This window comes from Taudactylus pleione, unplaced genomic scaffold (assembly GCF_031769625.1).
Source record: "Taudactylus pleione unplaced genomic scaffold, aTauple2 ptg000092l, whole genome shotgun sequence".
NCBI lineage: Eukaryota > Metazoa > Chordata > Amphibia > Anura > Myobatrachidae > Taudactylus > Taudactylus pleione.
In genome coordinates, this window is record NW_028284494.1 from 15,805,350 (window position 1) to 15,827,694 (window position 22,345).

At 44.1% G+C, this 22,345-nt stretch overlaps 1 protein-coding gene across 1 annotated transcript in view; it reads left to right on the plus strand.

Moving 5' to 3' along the window:
- The first annotated feature begins 15,013 nt into the window (after positions 1-15,013).
- The window catches only part of FGF10 (fibroblast growth factor 10), a 123,409-nt gene continuing 116,077 nt past the window's right edge, over positions 15,014-22,345 (plus strand). The window contains exon 1 of the mRNA XM_088469497.1: positions 15,014-15,743. Coding sequence (XP_088325623.1) covers positions 15,449-15,743 — 295 coding nt within the window. The 5' untranslated portion in view covers positions 15,014-15,448. The remainder of the gene's footprint in view (positions 15,744-22,345) is intronic.

Below are 22,345 nucleotides of genomic sequence, written 5' to 3' on the forward strand. Positions count from 1 at the left end.
TATTGCCGCCGGCAGCCGCCTCCCCCATAGGTTTCTATGGGGGATGCGATGCTGCCAAATGTATCAATATCGGGAATGCAGATAGCGTTAGCCGCTGTGTCCTATGGGCACTTACCGCATTTGAGCCGGCGGAGGTATCTTCCAGATCCCTCCGCCGGCAATGGGCGCCGCTCATGTGCAGTCCGCGGGACTGCGCATGCGCAGCAGCCCGGAATGCGCTCCGGCCACATCGCAGGGACGGGCTCTTTTCGGAGCCCGTCTCCGTGCATGTGCCGGGTCATACATTCGGCCGGTATGATCGCATTTTGCAATGCGATCATGGGCGATACTGCATGCCCTGATGGCATTGCAAAATGCGATCCTTAATAAATGGGCCCCAAAGGAGTAGATTCAATTAGGCACAAACCAGGTTGTGCAACTTTTTAAAGCAGGTTAAACCCACAACTTTTTGCCACTCAGTTTGAAATCCATGTTAGGTTAACTTGTGTTTACTTTCAATGGGAGAAATTGTGGTTTTTAGTTCGCACCTCCAGACTAGGTGAAAACTAAAAAAAAGTCCTTATTTTAATGTAAAAATGCCGGTATATAGTGTATTACCCCCTTAGACACCCCAGCCATTGAATCATACAGTGATGGGCTGGTGTATAATGCACAAGCGCAATGGCCGTCTGCACAATGCACTTTCAACCGGCTGGGTCAAAGCAAAGCCTGGAAGCTAGAAAGGTTTTTGCTAGTTCCTCATTGCCGGTAATAGACGTCAGCGATCTGTAGATGGCGTTAGCGATACAGTGACAAACAGTGTTCAGCTAAGCTTACTGCTGGTTGGTCAGTGGCGTCACAAGGGGTGTGGGGGGTTCCGACTACACGGGTGTCACCCCCCACACAGTGACAGGAGCCGGATGCTGAACTGTAGCGTCACATGCAGCACTCGTCTCCTGACACAGTGAGGGAGCCTGCACTGCACACAGAGTGGTTCCTGGGGGAAGTCCGCACCTCCGGGACCCCCAGAGTGACTAAAGTGGCCCCCTGTCCACAAGGCTCCGCCGCAGACACTACAACCCTCCCCACACCAGGTGTCACTGTGGGGCGGGACCCTACTGTGTTTGTTAAATACTGAATGGAGCTCATAACCCCTTTAGCGAGTACTAAAGGGGTTATGGGGTCTATGCACTAAGCCTTGGAGAAAGATAAAGTGGACAGAGATAAAGTACCAACCAATCAGCTCCTAGCAGTCATTTTTCAAACACAGCTTGTACAGTCACAGTTAGGAGCTGATTGGTTGGTACTTTATCTCCGTCCACTTTATCGTTTCCAAGGCTTTGTAAATAGACCCCTAGGTCTCATAGTTAAATAGAGCCCGGAACGTCTGATTTCATGAAGTTCCCAGTATAACAATATCAGTTGGAATAAGATTGTAACCATTTTTACAGTATTTCAACTTTGCTTGTTTGTCATATACACCATGGAGGGAAAATTATAGATGAGAAAGACTTTGTGACACATGTGTCTCCCCCTTTTTTTTTGTTTCTAAATTATTTAGGGACCTCATCATGTGTGAAAACGTGCCTGCGGATTGAGAAGTGGGAAAATGAGGACAGGCCTTACCTTTCTGTGAGACCTGCATGGCTGCATGTCCTTTCCAAACCTACCAGTGAAACAATTAATAAAGGAACCCATTAAGGTCTGATTATCGCTGCTAAAAAGGGAGGTTAAATTTCAGTCCTTTGAAGTAACTGAGAATGATTCAGGCCTCATTACAGAGATATAATCTACATTCATACATTTATGTTAGTGATTCAAATCTATTGGGACAGATTGAATTCCGTTAAATAGTGCATCTTTCCTAAGGAACCTTTCACAGGCTTTCTCAGGCTAAACCAAATGGTGGCCAAACAATGCAAAGTAGTGGGGTATTTAGAGATTTGACTGTGCTGTAAAATAAAAGGCCATACAGACAAGGGGGAAAAAAGGAGAGATATAATCTAAAAAGCTAATTCAGCTTTTCATTTGGTCTCTGTTTTCGAAAGGGCCTCCCTGTCATCACACAGTATGGCAAAAACTGTCCATGGATTTATGTACTGCATCTGTCATTCCAAAAATTTTCTTACACCCTTTAAAATTGTAACATAAGGACGAGCACTATAACGTATGTGATATAGGGTCTAGCAGGAAAACCATTTGAAACCTATAAGGGGCATATTTACTAAGGTGCGGGAAGTGGAGATGTTGCCCATAGCAACCAATCAGATTCTACTTAACATTTATCTTGCACTTTCTAGAAGATAATAGCTAGAATCTTATTGGCTGCTATGGGCCAAATCTCCACTTCTAAAAACCCGCACTTTGGTAAATATGCCCCTAAGAGTTAAAGTGTTACACTTGGTTGCAACAATAATGACCATTCATTGAAACAATGTTTAAGCTCTTTTATGAAAGGGTTGAGCCTGGGTGATTGGCAGGTTGAGGTGGCACTAGGTGAGCCTAACTAGCCCTATGCTTAACCTAATGCTTCCTCCGTGGTTTCTTCTTGTGCCAATGGGTGCTTCCCCCTGCTATCGGCTGTGGCACTGAGTTCCATGCTTCACTGAGAACTGGAAGTGGCATCAAAGTCGGGAGTCGGGGGATCCACAGTGCTATTTTGTCCCATTCAAATGGTAAAATCGATATATTTTATTGGTAATATCCAGTGAGATTCTATGCACCATCCCTGATTGCTCATTGTGCTCATGGAACTATGTGGACCTGTCCAGGTTCGTTGTGACAAAATGTTGGGAGGTATGATGTTCCAAAAAAGTGTTGCTGCGATATTGTTAGGGTGGGATTTATTTAGCAAATGCTCCTGGGCATAACACCCTCTTGCTGGGAACAGTCTACGTTAAAAACTAGAATAGATCATTGTGAAATGAATGTGAGTGAAATGTAATTTGTATGGCGCCTTTTTAAAAAAAAGAAATTGGGAAAGAATACATCGATAATACATAACAAGCATCATACCTCCATACAAGACTGTAAGCATCATACCTTCATACCAAGCATCATACCTTCATACAAGACTGTAAGCATCATACTTTCATACCAAGCATCTTACCTTCATACAAGACTGTAAGCATCATACCTTCATACAAGACTGTAAGCATCATACCTTCATACCAAGCATCATAACTTCATACCAAGCATCATACCTTCATACAAGACTGTAAGCATCATACTTTCATTCCAAGCATCATACCTTCATACAAGACTGTAAGCATCATACCTTCATACCAAGCATCATAACTTCATACCAAGCATCATACCTTCATACAAGACTGTAAGCATCATACCTTCATACAAGACTGTAAGCATCATACCTTCATACCAAGCATCATACCTTCATACAAGACTGTAAGCATCATACCTTCATACAAGACTGTAAGCATCATACCTCCATACAAGACTGTAAGCATCACACCTTCATACCAAGCATCATACCTCCATACAAGACTGTAAGCATCATACCTTCATACCAAGCATTATACCTTCATACAAGACTGGAAGCATCATACCTTCATACCAAGCATCATACCTTCATACAAGACTGGAAGCATCATACCTTCATACATGACTGTAAGCATCATACCTTCATACCAAGCATCATACCTTCTTACAAGACTGTAAGCATCATACCTTTATACCAAGCATCATACCTTCTTACAAGACTGTAAGCATCATACCTTCATACAAGACTGTAAGCATCATACCTTCATACCAAGCATCATACCTTCATACAAGACTGTAAGCATCATACCTCCATACAAGACTGTAAGCATCACACCTTCATACCAAGCATCATACCTCCATACAAGACTGTAAGCATCATACCTTCATACCAAGCATTATACCTCCATACAAGACTGTAAGCATCATACCTTCAAAGCAAGCATCATACCTCCATACAAGACTGTAAGCATCATACCTTCATACCAAGCATCATACCTTCACACAAGACTGTAAGCATCATACCTTCATACCAAGCATCATACCTTCATACAAGACTGGAAGCATCATACCTTCATACATGACTGTAAGCATCATACCTTCATACCAAGCATCATACCTTCTTACAAGACTGTAAGCATCATACCTTTATACCAAGCATCATACCTTCTTACAAGACTGTAAGCATCATACCTCATACAAGACTGTAAGCATCATACCTTTATACCAAGCATCATACCTTCATACAAGACTGTAAGTATCATCCCTTTATACCAAGCATTATACCTTCATACCAAGCATCATACCTTCTTACTAAGCATCATACCTTCATACAAGACTGTAAGCATCATACCTTCATACCAAGAATCATACCTCCATACAAGAATGTAAGCATCATACTTTCATACAAGACTGTAAGCATCATACCTTCATACCAAGCATCATACCTTCATACAAGACTGTAAGCATCATACCTTTATACCAAGCATCATACCTTCATACAAGACTGTAAGCATCATCCCTTTATACCAAGCATTATACCTTCATACCAAGCATCATACCTTCATACTAAGCATCATACCTTCATACAAGACTGTAAGCATCATACCTTCATACAAGACTGTCAGCATCATACCTTCATACCAAGCATCATACCTCCATACAAGACTGTAAGCATCATACTTTCATACAAGACTGTAAGCATCATACCTTCATACAAGACTGTAAGCATCATACCTTCATACCAAGCATCATACCTTCATACAAGACTGTAAGCATCATACCTTCTTACAAGACTGTAAGGATCAAAACAGAACACTAGATATAGCAAATAATCCACAACAACAATAACTTCCAATAAATACAATACAAAGAGAAAAGTGGTAACCAAAAGAACAGGATAATCTACCATCAGAACCCATCTTGTTTCGGCTACAGCAAAGGCATCAGAACGGGGGCCGGTGGTCTAGAGTACAACGGTGGTGGTATAGTGTACTTGCAGACATACAGCAGGACACTGTATGGCTCTTTGGTGATGAGAGTCTCCTGGCCCAACCTGTCCTTATGGATGCTGGGGAACAAAGATGTGCAGAGATGCCGCGCATTCGCAGTAGAGCATGTCAGAGGTCAGATCTCTCCTAGTTGAGTCTCAGCAGGTTCTAGTAACCGCCAGCTGTCTCTTCCAACGGTATACAATCGGGAAGCCAGCTGCCTTAATACCGGCAGCCGGCTTTCCGACTGTCATATCCCGGCGAGGGTGAAATGTCGGGCGTCTAGATGTAGACACCTGACATTTCCCCAATGCCATGCGCCGCGAGCAGACATTCGTGGGGGGGAGGGTTAGGTTTAGGGCACCCGGGGGGACTTAGGGTTAGGCACTCCCCTGGGAGGGTTAGGGTTAGGCTAGGGGGAGGGAGGGTTAGGGTTAGGCACCCCCCCGGGGGACATAGATGTAGGCAGTGGGGAAGGGGGGGTTAGGGTTAGGCACTTAGAGGGGAGATTAGGGTTAGGCACTTGGAGGTTAGGGTTAGGCTCCCCTAAGGGAGAGTTAGGGTTAGGGGGTTAGGTTAGCCAATACTTACCTATCCACGATCGGGATTTCCAGCGCTGTCGGGCTTCCGCTGCCGTAAACTCTGCTTTGGTCGGCCAGGTGCTGCCGGGAATCGATTCCCTTCCAACACCCCCCCCCTTTTTCACTCAAGAAGACATGCGGGGTTAGGCAGACAAAACAAAGCATAAACATTTTGAATATGTTCCAATCCATATTCATGCAGGAGAAAATTTGAATATGAAAAATTAGACATTTGCTCAACATTTCACTGGAAGCATAAACCGCACTGACTAAAACATTCTAGATCAGATCCCTGCTACAGTGGTCTTCAGCAGCATGTTGATGGCCCTCTCTGAACTAAACAGATCAAAAACATTTAGAGGTAAATTGACTAATCGTTGGTTTCAAAACCGACGTCAACCGATGGGCATTGACATGTGTTTGTGTGTAAAAAATTTTAGTCTTCCATTTCCTTACCTCGCAGATGGATGTGCAACACTTGATACATCATGTTATTATTATTATTATTATTATTATTACCAGTTATTTATATAGCACACACATATTCCGCAGTGCTTTACAGAGAATAGTTGGCCATTCACATCAGTCCCTACCCCAGTAGAGCTTACACTCTAAGTTCCCTATCACATTCTCACACATACACACTAGGTTTAATTTATGTTTTTGGAGCCAATTAACCTACCAGTATATTTTTTGGAGTGTGGGAGGAAACCGGAGTAACCGGAGGAAACCCACGCAAGCACAGGGAGAATATACAAACTCCACACAGTTAGGGCCGTGGTGGGAATCAAACCCACGACCTCAGTGCTGTGAGGCAGTAATGATAACCATTACACCATGTTTTCCAGGCATTTGTGGGATCAATAGTAGACTCCCATCCCTGCCAATCATAGGTTGGTTTTGGATCATGAAGTCTCTGAGATATACAGCGAACAAGCCCAACAAACTCCCGGCTTAACTTCCTAGGAGGTTTTCCTTGTTGCTCCTCATTGAGCTCCTGTTTCTTGAATGATTATTTACTTTTGTTATTTCACTCTTCTCAGACACACTATCAGCTGCAGGCATATCCAGCGACACAGGTCCCTGTGACTGTGACATCCCTGTTAACAATAACTGAAGTAGTCTCGAGAAACACAACGTCCCATGATAATACAATCAGAACTGCTGCGGCTGCTCCTGATTCGCTGCCATTACATGAGCTCTGATTGGCTCGCTGCCGGCGCCATATTCGAAATACAGCCGGTGCTGTTTCTCCTCTATGCCTGGTTGCCGGTGCAGTGTATCAACTGCAATAAGCTGGTGGCCCGGCTTAAATCCAAACAACTGCCACCCGGGCCTCCCCTCTGTCTCCGGGCCTGGGACTCCAGTACCGGTAGTCCCCCCCTGATGGCAGCCCTGCTTTGGATAATAAAATATGCAATTCCACTGACAGATCAATTGTCCCCATACTGTAGCTCTGTTTACATCTTCAAAACTGTGATTGTCACTGCAGCCACTAGTGACCTTCCAAAATTTTCCTGCTTTAGCAGCATCTCCATGGCAAACTTCTATGTAGAGATGTTTTCAGGAGCTGTCAGCTTTTCAAAAGACATGCTGCTCCCTGCACTGCACCAGGGCTGCCATCATAAATTGTGGGGTCGGTGCTGACAAGATAGGCAGCCCCCCCCCCCCATCCCCCGGAGGTGGAGGGGTCAAAGGTGGGCGGCGCTACACTGGAGGGGTGGGACATCGATTGGTGCCTTTAAAAATTCTCAAACCTTGCATTGTGGTTGTTGTTCAATTGACATGCTGGATCAAATATATATATATATATATATATATATATATATGTTTTTTTATTACACTGAAAAAGCTGGATCCACAGAAAAAGCCAGGGCAGGGAAGGCTGGCTGACTAGGGGAGGGACAGGGAAGGCCGGCTGACTAGGGGAGGGACAGGGAAGGCCAGCTGACTAGGGGAGGGACAGGGAAGGCTGGCTGGACTAGGGGGCAGGCACAGGGAAGACTGGCTGACTCTGGGGGACAGGGAAGGTTGGCTGGACTAGGGGAGAGGCACAGGGCAGGGATGGCTCAGTGTCAGTTCAACTCAGTGTCAGTCTGAGTGGGGGGACAGGGAAGGTTGGCTGATTTAGGGGGTAGGCACAGGACAGGGAAGGCTTGCTGACTAGGGGGTGTACAGGGAAGGCTCAGCTGGCTTGACTTGGGGGTAAGCACAGGGCAGAAAAGGCTGTAACGGGGAGGCAGGGCTGGCTGAAACAGCGGGGTGGACAGGGAAGGCTAGAGCACAGGGGGGAGAACACAGGGCAAGGTCAGGGAGTCCCTGTCTTTTCAGCTGGCTGCGCTGGTGCAGCCAGCCAGTTAGCATTAGCACTGACTCCTTTTCAGATATGGGGGCCCGGGTGGCAGCGGTGCTGCACCGGCAACCAGGAACGGCAAGCCAGTAGCATTCATACAGCCGCTCTGACGGCATTTCAAAAGGCGGCCGCGAGCCAATCACAGCTCGCGGACCGGCAGCCAATCAAGTCCTGATTGGCTGCCGTTCCGCGATCTCAGGCTGGCTTGTGGTCACAGGTGTGGATTGTATGAATTCTGCCTGCATCCCTGTCTGCCTGTGTGGTGTAGCACCGCTGCAGCCCGGGCCCCCCTCTCTCTCCCTTCCCTACGGGCCTGGGACATGAGGCCCGGTGGTCCCCCCCTGATGGCGGCCCTGCACTGCACATTTCTATCATACTGAGGGGGAGATGTACTAAGCTCTGGAAAGTGATAAACTATCCAGCCACTCAGCTCCTAACTGTCATCTTACAGGCTGTGTGGGCCTCATTTATCAACCAACCATTCACGATGAGTGATAAAACTTGATGCGTATGATAATGGAGCTCCAGCCAATCAGCTCACAACTGTCATCTGTTTGAAAAATGACAGTTGGGAGCTAATTGGCTTGAGCACCGTTTATCATACGCAACAAGTTTTATCACTCATTGTGAATTGTAAAACTTGTTGAAAAATGTCAGGAGCTGATTGGTTGGTAGTTTATCCAATGTGTCACTTTACAGAGCTTAGTACATCTGTCCATGATAAATAAGGGTCTTTCTGTACTCACTCAGATCTTGAATGGTGACGGCCTTAAATCAGGCCCTTGTGTTAGCCTGGTGACTAGATAGATGTTTAATCTGGGGAAGATGGTAACTGTTGTTGAAATATGGATTGAGCTACTGCGCAGTCTCCATGATGCTCCTTTAACGAGGCATCAATACATAACCAAGTTGTTCGCTGTTAGGTCTTCTGTGTATGTGCAGTGCCATCTTGTCACTGTGAATGAGTGTCAGAGTGGGGCACGTCTCTCTCTGAGAGACCCTGCTATATCCTGCAATAGATGCCCACTGTCACAGCTTACACAAATACCGCTACCCACATACAGACAGTCTGCACAAGCTCCGCTCCATCCAAGAGTCTGTAGGTGCATAACTGTGTGTACGGCTGCACAAATCACATTACTGCTTAAAACTACCCCGCTGGTTAGGTTAAATACTGGGCTTTTCTGTAACTTGAGGGATGCGCTGGTGTATACTATTACTCTATCACCATCAACAATAGTACACACATAATCAACTCCTAGCACGTGGTTACTGGGCCCATAACCTATGAACAGAGATGGTGGTGCCTGCAAGTCATAGTCTAAACTGTCACAATGATGCGCATGTGGAATTTGCTGGGAGCAGTAGCTCTACAGATGAATTTATACACCAAAGTATAATATAACTAGCCAGTGTGCGAGTGATGTTGGTTAAATGTATAACCCGATAGTTGGTGCAGGTGGCACTTAGTGCCTGATTCAGACCCACTCGCAAGCGGCTGTCCGCTCGCAAGTGGGTCGATGTTGTGCACTGCGTATGCGCACGACAGCGGGAGCTCCGTCGTGCGCATGCGCCAGACGCGACGAGCGAAGGACTTTCCTTCGCTCATTCTGTCTGATCAAAGGGGGCGTGCTGTCGATGTTGATTGACAGCACGCCCCCTTTGGTGGGCGTGCCTCCCTAACGGGGGCGTTCCCAAGGGAACGCCTACCGTCAGAAGCCGGCCCACTGACATCACTAGTGATGTCAGTGGGAGTGATTTGGGCTTTGATAGAGCCAAAATCACTCCGGGCCTTGCGGTTGAAAAACTCAACCGCAGGCTCCGGCTCGCAGTGGCGATGGTCGCGATGGTCAAGACCATCGCGGCCATCAAACTGCACGCTCGTATAGGCTGTGGGTGGTGACCCACAGCTATACGAGCGTCCAGGAGGACGCTCCATAATTATGGAGGACGGCCCTCATTCAGAGCGTGCGCTTTGCTCAGAGCGTACGGCTCTGAATGAGGGCCTTAGTCCACAGGTGGTATGTTTAACCAGTTCTTAGATTTAATATATTATTTATTATATTTCCAAACAACAGGTAGCATGTGAAACAGGGAAATGCACAAGTGTAACAGCGGTACATGTACTACACTGCTTGTGGCGGCCAGGAGCTCAGGGTATTGCTGGGCATTATAGTGCACCTGGCATGATCACAGTCCTTTCATTGGTGGATAGTAGCACAGGTGGTCTAATGTACAATCCTGGCGGTATAGAGTACTTGCAAGCATATAGCCGGGCACTGTGGGGCTCTATGGTGGTAAGAGTCTGCTGGTCCTAACTGTCCTCATGAAAGTAAAGATACGAGGAGACGCCCTGCAGTGGTGCATGTCAGAGGTCAGACCTCTCTCAGCTGAGTCCCGGCGGGTCCTAGTGACTCCCAGCTGTCTTCTACATGGATAATGCTGGAGGTAGGCTGCACAGGGGTCCACTCCATGACGTAAAACGGGAGGCGTGCATACGGGAATGCCCAAAAAACTTCACATAAGGGTGCGGTCTATGGAAATTAGGCCACACCCCCTTTCAGGCACGCACGGCTTTGGGGTACGCAGGGAGGAGAAGGGGAGCCAACCATTACTGGGCATAGGGCGCAGCTCCACCTGGAGCCGGCCCAGCACATAGCTATTGTGTGCACAGTGTACCTCATACATAGCTGCACTTGTTCATATTGCGAGGTTACTCGCAGCTAATTATTTTCTCCCCTATGACTGAATGATGTTTTAATCAAAATATGAACTAAAGCCTCATACTTTCATTTTGCTACTATAAATTGCATTAGTAAGGGTAAGCTTTTGCAACTACTGTTTTATTTTTAGATTGTAAGCTCTTACGAGCAGGGCCCTCTACCCTCTTGTGCTTCTCCCTACTTTAGTTTAATCTACTTCTTACTCACCACTAGGGCACCTAACACTTGGTTGCTTATGTTCTGTTGCTCATCTGGGTGTTATGGTCGCTAATGTAGTAATATATATTATCTATGTCCTGGATTGTATTGTTCTGTAACTCGCTTGTCTACAACTTGTTTATGTACTTTGTAAGGTGCTGCAGAACATTAGTGGCGCCATATGAATAAATGATAATAATATGTTTGTATACATCACACTTGCCACAATGTTGCAATTGTCACAGAGAGGAGATGGAGGTGGCCGCTGAGAGAGGGCTGGGTGGGTGAATAGTGACATGTGGCCCCGCTCCCTGCAAGGCAATGCTGATATCATGGCATCACACACTGGAGTCAGGGCTATGATGACATTATATGCTGAGAATCACATTATCACGCCCCTAGTCCCTCCCAAGTGGACAGCATGTGGGAGAGTGCTTCACTCTTCCTGGGAGGCCAAAACAATATCCCGGAAATTGGGCAAGTATGCTATGTATATATATATATATATATATATATATATATATATATATAGGGCATTCATGCTGCCATGCAGCTGGCACCCTCAACAGTATGAGATATACCGTGCACAAACGTTTTCCTTTCCTACTGTGAGTGAGATGCAGGATATTATCCACTACAGTCTGCTATGACACTCCTATATGTCTTATGGTGCATCATGATGGGGTCTTAGGGGCATGTTCTCCAATATGCCCCTAACGTTCCTGTTATTCAGTCATCTGACTTGCTGCGAGTTGCAGCGTCAGATACCAGAGTACCGAAGCAATTCAATACTGCTCCTGTGTGGGGACAGCTGCTCCAAAAAACAACTGTCTTCACGAGCCCTTTCATTGCTGCTTTCATAGCAGTGAAATCTTACACTGCGGGGTCCTGAGTTCACGCATGCGCACTACTGTAAGGGATGCAGGACGAAGGAGGAATGGAACACATTCCTCTTCCCAACCCTGACCTCCTTCCCATAGGAAACAGCAGGGCTCCGGGACCCAAAGTCACTTATCCAACTATTTCCACTTACATTTAAGGGCAGATTTAATTAGCTATGGGTCTTACCTATTCAATTACTTGCCAATTTCCACACACTGTAAAGGGGCACATCCACTAGCAGACTGTGAATTGACTTCACGATTACGACATTGTCCATTCCTCTTCCCAACCCTGACCTCCTTCCCATAGGAAACAGCAGGGCTCCGGGACCCAAAGTCACTTATCCAACTATTTCCACTTACATTTAAGGGCAGATTTAATTAGCTATGGGTCTTACCTATTCAATTACTTGCCAATTTCCACACACTGTAAAGGGGCACATCCACTAGCAGACTGTGAATTGACTTCACGATTACGACATTGTAATAGTGCAGTGGATTCACAGTCTGTGCTGTGCCTGCACTGAATGATCAGTCGTTCAGTGTAGGCACCCTCCCTCATCCCCGAACATGGCCAATCTGTTGTTATAGGCAGATTGACCATGTTCGGGCGATGATAGATGTAAAAAACGACCAGCGGAAGCACGCATCTCTGGTCGTTTTTCACATTATGCTGCCTGATTTGTGCCCGATTAACAAGCGATTGAACGATAATGATGTAATTATCGATCGCTCTGTTTAATCGGGTAGTGGATTTGCGCTTTAAGACTGTGGCTAATGCATCTCCAATTCTAAAAACCTGCACTTTAGTATATTTACCCCTTAGTGTTACTTGCCTCTACTTTTGTTCTCACTGACAGTATAAATCTTTGCTTTTGTAATGATGACTGACAGTAAATTCTCTGACTGTTGGATTGCCCTTAAGGAGGGATACAGAGATATGATTTTAAAGTATATTGCTATGTCTACAACATTGACTTCAGCTGAGATGGAATCATCCATATACTGTACAGAACATACATTCCTGCTGAGCAGTGCAACCCTAGCTCAGAACAGGAGTCACATTCAGTGCAGTAAATACGGTTTTCCCAAATGCTGTAGCAACACAAGTGCACAGTTCTGTACAGGGAATACAATGTGATGAATTGTAAATTCTATCTATCTATCTATCTATCTATCTATCTATCTATCTATCTATCTATCTATCTATCTATTTATTTATCTATCTATCTATCTATTTTACTATCTTACTATCTATCTTACTATCATCTATCTATCTATCTATCTACCTTACTATCTATCTTACTATCATCTATCTATCTATCTATCTATGGGCATGATTCAGAGACGGCGCTATGGCGATTTTTACACAAATCCAGCAATTGTTTGCTGATGCGCATGTGCAGCGATTGCATTGCGTTTACGAATACACAATGTACCAACTTGCAAAGTGAGTGGCAGTTAGTCAGCATTTGGGAGTGGTATTGGCGGGATGGTTAGAAAACCGCAGGCGTGTCTGACCGTTTAAACAACACTTTGTGGGCGCGCATAAATTAGTCCCTGTGATCTCCTGTGCAGCATGAGACCTCTCTGCGTCTCAGGAGAGCTGCAGTGTTTGCGGCTGGTCAGACTTACAGTACATGCTGCGTGACTGCCTGTTGTGCGTCAATGGAACTGATGTCTATGCTGTTGTACGTCCTCGTACGGAGATGAGAAGGCAGCAGTGGGCGTCCCTATGCTCGACTGTGCTTTGGAAAGCATTAGCATATTTAGCAACTGCGATCTGTAAGAGTATGCTGTGGCGTTGGCATTACCGGCCATCTCTGAATCAGGCCCTATTTAATTTACCTCCTGACTGGTGATAGCATAGTCAGGCACTCAGATTCGGATGACCTAGCTAGGCATGAGCCGTGGAAATCAGGAGGTATTGCCTCCACGCTTCACTGTTTATATAATTGTCAGGCCTCCTGGTCCTAATGATCATTAAACGACCTTACGCATTATTAAGACATAAAGAGAAGTATTTCAGATGAGATTAGGAATCATGCTTATTAAATCCCAATGACTGGTAAAAAAAGAAAATATAGTTGATTTATGCATATATGAATGAAGTGTTTATTATCATCTATACATAATACATTTGCATATGGTTATATTATATATATATATATATATATATAGTATTATTATTTCATTAATAAGTCTGGAGCCCTTCACACTGCAACTGTAGGGTTACTATAGTGTGTCAACTGTCTTTTAAAGAGAGCCTCATGTATTGATGTGGATGAGAATGCAGAACTTTCTAATATATATATATATATATATATATATATATATACACATATATGTGTGTGTACTAAATATATAGCAGTGCACAAGAATATATATATCAGCAGTGAAGTTGAAGTAATAAGACATATGAAATATGATGTCAGCATATAATTACATTTATGGATAATAGAGCGGTTATACAGCAGATTTATAATTAAAGTAAAAGACTGATTCTCACAATCGCCTTTAAGTTCATATATTGTGGATCGGGGTCTGTGTACCAGACTGGCAGACTTCATCATTCTTTTGTGCGTGAAGAGCCGATAGGTGAAGCGTTAATACTATGTATACAGCCTGAGAGGCTACAGTACAGTATATAGAAGTATGCAGCAGCAGCAGCAGCTCCCAGGCTGGTTACCCGCAGCCTCAGGGGTAAAGTATAGGAAGCTAATTGTTCTTTTTCTTTTCTTCGCAACAGTTCTTTAGAACGGGAGTGAAGAAGAAGAAAAAAGAAAAAATGAGCAACAATCTCCAGGTGGAGCACTTCTTCCCTGCCCAAATCTAAGAAGAGGGGCTCCTGGTGGGGGATTGGCTCAGCCTGCAAGACAGCAATATTTGCAAAAGCATAACATCCAAAGCATTGCTGGTGGGCAGCTCAGACTGAGGACCTGGGCGTTCAGCAATTTGTAAGATTCAGATCAGTGGAAGGGATCAGTGATCTCTCTCTACAGAGCCGTCAAGAGAGCCCCCCCTTCCTCCCCTTCCTCCTCTCCAGGGACTCCCTCTTACTCCTGGGTTTCAGATGTCCACCGCTGCCTGACCCCTTGCAAGCAGGCTGCCCACTAGAGACATCCCACCCCTGGGCTGCAATCACTGACATTTACTCCGCTCTCATCTGCAGGCTGACAATTAGCCCAGTGAGGATTTCTCTGCAGCCTGGAACCGAGAGCAGAAGGAGGGGGGGTTAGCACAGATTAGGACTTTTTTTTTTTTTTTTTGGGGTGGGGGGTGAGCTGAACATGTCATTGTTTTCCAGGCACTGCTGCAGACTTCAACATGTTGGGAGAAGCTGCCGGGAAAGTGTGTGCATGAAGTAGGAGCAGCCAGGACAGTCATCCAGCAGCAGCAGCAGTATCACCTCCAGCAGGACATCGTCCAATACCCTACCAGGAGCATAAGAGGTCTACAGCTGGGGATAGTCTTCTTCTGAGATATGGATGTTAATGCCATAGGAGCCAGCTCTGTGGGTGCTTGAGCACCCTCAATATTTGTGCTGCCACTATCCACGTCTAGGCATGAGAATTTTTAGTCCTATGGAAGGGCACCCCCCATCATTTTGAAAAGTTGGTGCACTACACTCTGCAGCCCGGGACAGGTAGTGGCCAGCAGTTCCCAGCTAACCCCAAACCGGATTTTATATTTCCATTATGTTTCTTTCCATGAGGCATTTTCTGAAGCCCTCAGCCTCAGTACAATGTGCAAATGGATACTGACACATGGTGCCCCAGGCTGGTCTCACCTGCCCCGCTCCTGGCTCCTCTTCTTCTTGGTCTACCTGTTGTCTGTCACCTGCAATGAGGTCGGGGGCATGGACCCTTTGCACCCCCAGGAGCTCTCCTCCAACACCTCCTCTGGGAGACATGTGCGAAGTTACAACCACCTCCAGGGAGATGTGCGCTGGAGGAAACTTTTCTCCTTCCACAAATACTTCCTCAAGATCGATGACAAAGGGAAAGTTAATGGCACCAAGAAGGATGACTGTCCTTACAGTGAGTACCCCCTTCCCTCCCTGACCACGGGGCTCCTGCACTGGGAGTGATAAAAGCTGTTTTAGAGTTTGTGCAACCTAGTGGGTCGTTAATGGACTGTGGCTGTTGTCTCACTATGCTGCTGAGACAGAAAGGCACCTCCAGGGTCATAAAACAGGGGCATGCCAACGTGTGAGATCTGCTGGACATTACAGACTTGTGGCTCTCCAGCTGTTGTGGGACAACAAGTCCAAGCAGGGCATGATGAGACTAGTGCCTCCACCACAGCTGGGGATTAGATGTGTTTCATGTGGTCTGTATATAAGTAAACTACAATGGGCAGCAGGCTGGCACAGTTGTTAGTATTGCTGCCTCGCAATGCTGTGGTCATGGGTCCATTCCAACCAAGGTCATATCTGTGTGGAGTTTATATGTTCTCCCCTCTCTGTGTGGGTTTACCCCAGGTTGCTCTGGCTTTCTTTCAGACTCCACTGGCAGGTTAATTGGCTTCAGAAGAAAATTAACCCTAGTGCAGTGGTTCCCAAACTTTCTTGAATCACGGCACCCTAGAGTATCAGCGTTTTTTCCACTAAGCCAAAAGTTTCTTATTGAAATCCAGAGAAGATTATTTTATTAAGCCAGTTGTGTTTACCTGTTACTCTTACGCTCGGTTATGTGGTGGCGGACAGGGTTGTGCTCTGGTTGTCCACATATTTTATGACTGGCAGCCACTATCACTGGCTTTTCCTATTACATTGACCATAAATATTTTGAGTTGGTTCTGGACCACCAAACTGGAGGCTCCCTTGCAAGTACCCCGAGGCACCCCAGGGTGCCACGGCACCAAGTTTGGGAACCACTGCCCTAGTGTCTGTGCTGTAGGAAATATAGATTGTATACTCCACTGGAGCAGGGACAGATGTGACGTTTGATGTGACCCAACCATGCTTTAACCGGCAGCATCCCATGCGTTATTTATTTCAGTACTGAAAAACAGTAAAGTGTGGTTCTGACAGTGGCTCATGTATGAAACATTATATAGGTCCCCAGTGAGTCTAGTGTTATTCCAGGAAAAGGTCATATTAAAGTTTTGTTTATGCTTAAAGTAATGGTTTGTGGTCATTGAGCTGTCTGATCTCCTTACATGAGGTTTACAGTACATGACCATGAAACTTAAGATAATCTTTAAATTATGCAGTCTGTTGAGTCACGCTATGAAAATATGATTGTATCTATCTATCTATATATATATATATATATATATATATATATATATACATATATATACATACATATATTTATAGATAGATAGATAGATAGATAGATAGATAGAGTCGGTAGATAGCTACTGTGCGTTTTATGAGATTATGAGATACTGTATTTTAAAATAATTGGAGTGTGTGAGTTCTGTAGCAGTTCTCCGCATAGGGACCTTCATTCTGACACAGTTTTCTAACTCCAAGCTACTGTATAACTATTGCACCATTTATTGCCTGATGAGCTGGACCCTTGTCAGCCATCTGTCCCTCCTATAGGGGTGACTACTGCTTTGTCACTGCATTCATAAGCGAAACAGCTTTGGGATGGACCAGTTGTAAATAACCCTGATGTGTTGAAACTACCACATTTCATTTCCTACATTTACAAGTTAGATTTGGTTAACTCTAAAACATCACCTGTGGACCTTAAGCTGTTGTGGAACATGGTGCAGGTTGGGACTTGTAGTTCTACAACAGCTGGAGAGCAATAGGTGACCTACCTCTTCCCTTGTGTATAACTGTCACATGAAGAAAATATTTAGATGTGTTTTACAGTCATGGAGATATATTTATATATTTAAATGCAGGTTTTTAGAAGTGGGGTTGTTGCCCACAGCAACCAATCAATTTCTACTTATAAATTATCTAGCACCTTCTAGAAGATAATAGCTAGCATCTGATTAGTTGCTATGGGCAACAACTCCACTTTTAAAAACCTGCATTTTAGTAAATATACCCCATGGAATCTATTTTTATAGTAATGTATTATTTAATTGGTAACCCAAGAATATCTAAACCAGTGAGATCTTGTCACAGTAGCCCTTTGCTGTACAGAGTCCTAGGTCTGGTCACTATAGCCCTGTGGTGTATACATTCCTAGGACTTGTCATTGTAGCACTGTGTGCTGTATACAGTCCTCTGTCCTGTCACTGTAGCAATCTGTGCTGTATACAGTCCTCTGTCCTCTCACTGTAGCACTGTGGTGTATACAGTCCTAAGAATTATCACTGTAGTCCTGTGTTGTATAGGGTCCTAGGTCTTGTAACTATAGCCATGTGGTGTATAGTCCTAGATCTTGTCACTGTAGCCCTGTGATATATACAGTCCTAGGTCTTGTCACTATTTTACAGTGGTGTATATTCTAGGTTTTGTCACTATTTTCCTGTGTGCTGGCTGTATAGACTCCTAGGTCTTGTCATTGTAGCATTGCTGTGTATAGGGTCCTATGTTTTGTCACTATAGCCCTGTGGTGTATACAGTCCTAGGTCTTGTCACTATATCTCTGTAGTGTATACAATCCTATGTCTTGTCACTGTAGACCTGTGGTGTATACAGTCCTATGTCTTGTCACTATAGCCCTGTGGTGTATACAGTCCTAGGTCTTGTCACTATAGCCCTGTGGTGTATACAGTCCTATGTTTTGTCACTATAGCCCTGTGGTGTATACAGTCCTAGGTCTTGTCACTATAGCCCTGTGGTGTATACAGTCCTAGGTCTTGTCACTATAGCCCTGTGGTGTATACAGTCCTATGTCTTGTCACTATAGACCTGTGGTGTATACATTCCTAGGTCTTGTCACTATAGCCCTGTGGTGTATACAGTTCTAGGTCTTGTCATTATAGCCAAGTGGTGTATACAGTCCTAGGTCTTGTCACTATAGCCCTGTGGTGTATACAGTCCTATGTCTTGTCACTATACCACTGTGGTGTATACATGCCTATGTCTTGTCACTATAGCCCTGTGGTGTATACAGTCCTAGGTCTTGTCACTATAGCCCTGTGGTGTATACATTCCTAGGTCTTGTCACTATAGCCCTGTGGTGTATGCAGGTCTAGGTCTTGTCACTATAGCCCTGTGGTGTATACAGTCCTAGGTCTTGTCTCTATAGCCCTGTGGTGTATGCAGGTCTAGGTCTTGTCACTATAGCCCTGTGGTGTATACGGTCCTAGGTCTTGTCTCTATAGCCCTGTAGTGTATACAGTCCTAGGTCTTGTCACTATATCCCTGTGGTGTATACAGTCCTAGGTCTTGTCACTGTAGTCCTGTGGTCTATACAGTCCTAGGTCTTGTCACTGTAGTCCTTTGGTGTATACAGTCCTAGGTCTTGTCACTGTAGCCCTGCGGTATATACAGTCCTAGGTCTTGTCACAGTAGTCCTGTGGTGTATACAGTCCTAGGTCTTGTCACTAAGGCCCTGTAGTGTATACAGTCCTAGGTCTTGTCACTATATCCCTGTGGTGTAGTCCTGTGGTGTATACAGTCCTAGGTCTTGTCACTATAGCCCTGTGGTGTATACAGTCCTAGGTCTTGTCACTGTAGCCCTGTGGTGTATAGGGTCCTAGGTCTTGTCATTGTAGTTCTGTCGTCTATACAGTCATAGGTCGTGTCACTATAGCCCTGTGGTGTATACAGTCCTAGGTCTTGTCACTGTGGTCCTGTGTGCATTATAGAGTCCTAGCCAGGACTTGCCTCTCTGGATCATCCGGTCCCCCTTTTGTTTTGCAACTGTGTATCCATTTCACTCTCAAAGGTTGATGTTTAACTGTTCCATTTGGTCCTAAATAACCACATAAAAACAAACACAATTATAGAGATCTGAAGGAGTAAATGTTCCTAGCTTGAGAATAATTATCCTTTATTATTTAAGGAGTGTATAAGAACTTTAAAGGGAAGGGGGGAAAAAAAGTAGATTTTTTGCTTAAAAGCAGACTTCTGGTTCTGATTAGGGCTCATAGTTTGGGTAAAGGGTCATATACTGTATTATGTACAAACGCTAGACAATAACAATAATGACTAAATCTCTGTTTCGTTGCCTTGTTTGGATACATTCAAAATCTTTGACGAAATGCAATCACAACTCGCATTCATATGTTGATTATTGCCGGAATGTCTTTCTCTGTAGCTCTGATTGTATAATCCTTACGTAAAATGTGCCTCAGGGCTCTTGGGACCCGGGACTGTCAATTTCATTATAGACTCTGGTTATAATACCCGCAGTGTTTTTTTTATGTATGTTTTCTGTGTGCGCAGGTTGGACATTCATAAGGGAGCTGTAAATCTAGAGTTATACAAAACCCTTATGGTTGTCTGCTATGGTGTGAGTTACCTAATGGGTTTAACCTCAGTTGCTAAGCATGTGTCCAATATATTGCAGGAGATTTCTGCTTGGGGTCTAGTTCAGGGTTGCAAATACTTTTTACTGACAGGAAAAAAAACTGACGACTAAGGTGCTGTATAAAGTGTCTATTGCTGAAAGCAGGGACAACCACTGTAATACAGCAAAATTGAATTTAATGACGTAAAGTAAATGGTTCACAACCCTATATACTCTCAGAATCAATGTTCTCTGTGTAATAATGTTCTGCTCATGTTCTTTTTTTAATTGCTGAAAATGTTACCTCTTTTTTACTGGCTATACATTTATTAATGGTTAACAACTGTAGTCTTGTTATTTCTCGGTAGGGACCAGATAATTATGTGTCGGAATGCCCTGCAGGGAACCAAATCTGTGTCTGGGAGGACATGCTGGGAGCTGTAGTTCAACTACAATTGCAGTGCTAAGGGTGCAGATTTTACTTTGGTATAAAGGAACATGGGATTTTCAGTCTATTAATGCTCGAGGTGTTGTTTATAGTTAGTGCTACCCTAATTATTATGGGGGAGATGTACTAAGCCTTGGAGAGAGATAAAGTACCAACCAATCAGCTCCTAATTGTCACTTTACAGGCTGTGAGGTCTATTTAATAAGCAGTGTTAGGAAAAGTGAAGAGTGAAAAAAAGTGATAAGGTGCCAGCCAATCAGCTCCTAACTGCCATCTCACAGGCTGTGTTTGAAAAATGACAGTTGGGCACTTTATCACTTTTCACTCTTCACTTTTCACTTCTCCTAACACTGCTTAGTAAATAGACCCCTGTGTTTGAAAAATGACAGGAGCCGATTGGTTGGTACTTTATCTCTCTCCAAGTCTTAGTACATCTACCCCTATAAGTGAATACACACTGGACATCCCAAATATTCATGCCCTTCTAACCAGCACCTACTTCCAATATTTTTCACAGGATAAAATAGATATCTGGCAAAGAACCAGTAACAAATACATGAAAAAATAAAAAAGAATAGAAAATAATAATACAACTATTTGTGTGCTACCCCTGAACTGGTGTCCCCAAGGCCTGTGCCCAGTGTGGCTGGCAATACATTGACTACAGCCCGCATGAACTTGGATGCCAGGTTCTGCTTATATGACAACAGGTCTGTTCTCTGTTTATCGCAAGTGTGGTCTTTCCTGAAGCTTTGTTCTCTACCATATGGGCTGGCAGTCCATTCCTAACATCTACTGTACTACTCTTTCAGTAAATGACAGTATTCATGTATAATGTTACCTGTGCACTTTCCTCCTACTTGTTTGAAATGAGGTGTATTGTCCTCAGTTTCTTACATTTGGAAAATCCTTCCTGGTGTTTCCTTAAACAAGGGACAAAAATCCTAAAAATAAGTTTAATTACTGTACTTTTCTGTAAGATGTAGGAAGTAATTTATTCACTTGGTAACTGTTGTGCATAAGGCAAATGTCCTTCTATATTGTTTTCATATTTAAGTGTTCAGTAATAGACCCACGCGGTCAATTGTGCAAATATGATTAAGCAGGTTAGAGATATATATTTAATAGAGTGTATCTAAAAGGTACCTGAAATTATAAATAGACTTCTGTCTTCATGGGCTGGCTATAGTATGAGATGGACTATAGATGTGCACCCTTAAAATATGTGTGCCCCTATAATATCTAATACAGCATATGGATACTATTTGTAATATTCTTGCATGCAGTTACTAAATCTTAAGTTATCGCAATAGAATAGACCTCACACAGGTTGTTTTCTAGGCAACTTTGTTTTTTTTTTCCTGTCTATTCAATTATTTATTTGTGAAACAAGAACCAGAAACCTCCTGTCTAGATTTTACCGTGAATCACGTTATTGATTTTTTATTTTTTTTTTCTGTTGTGTCGATCGTTCCTCTGTTACAGGATAGCAAAAAAAAATGTGTTTTGCTTTTGTAAAGTTCTATTGTAGTGTTGCAGACTCATGTTTGTTTTGTTGTTGCTCCTGTGATCTGTAAGTGCGTTGTTGTGATGCCTCATTTTTATAATTGTGCTGTGGTTCTGTATTTGCACTGTTTCCTTACTCTTTAATCAAGTTAATAAACCCACATTGCTTTGATGTTGTCACTGTCGTGCTACCGTTCCCCATTTGTTAATCCCTACAGATTGTTCTGCAGCCAGACAGCCAGTGTAGTTATTACACCTCTTGTTTGCTGTGTCTCAGCATCACAAGATTGTCCTTTGATAGGTTAACAGCTCACTA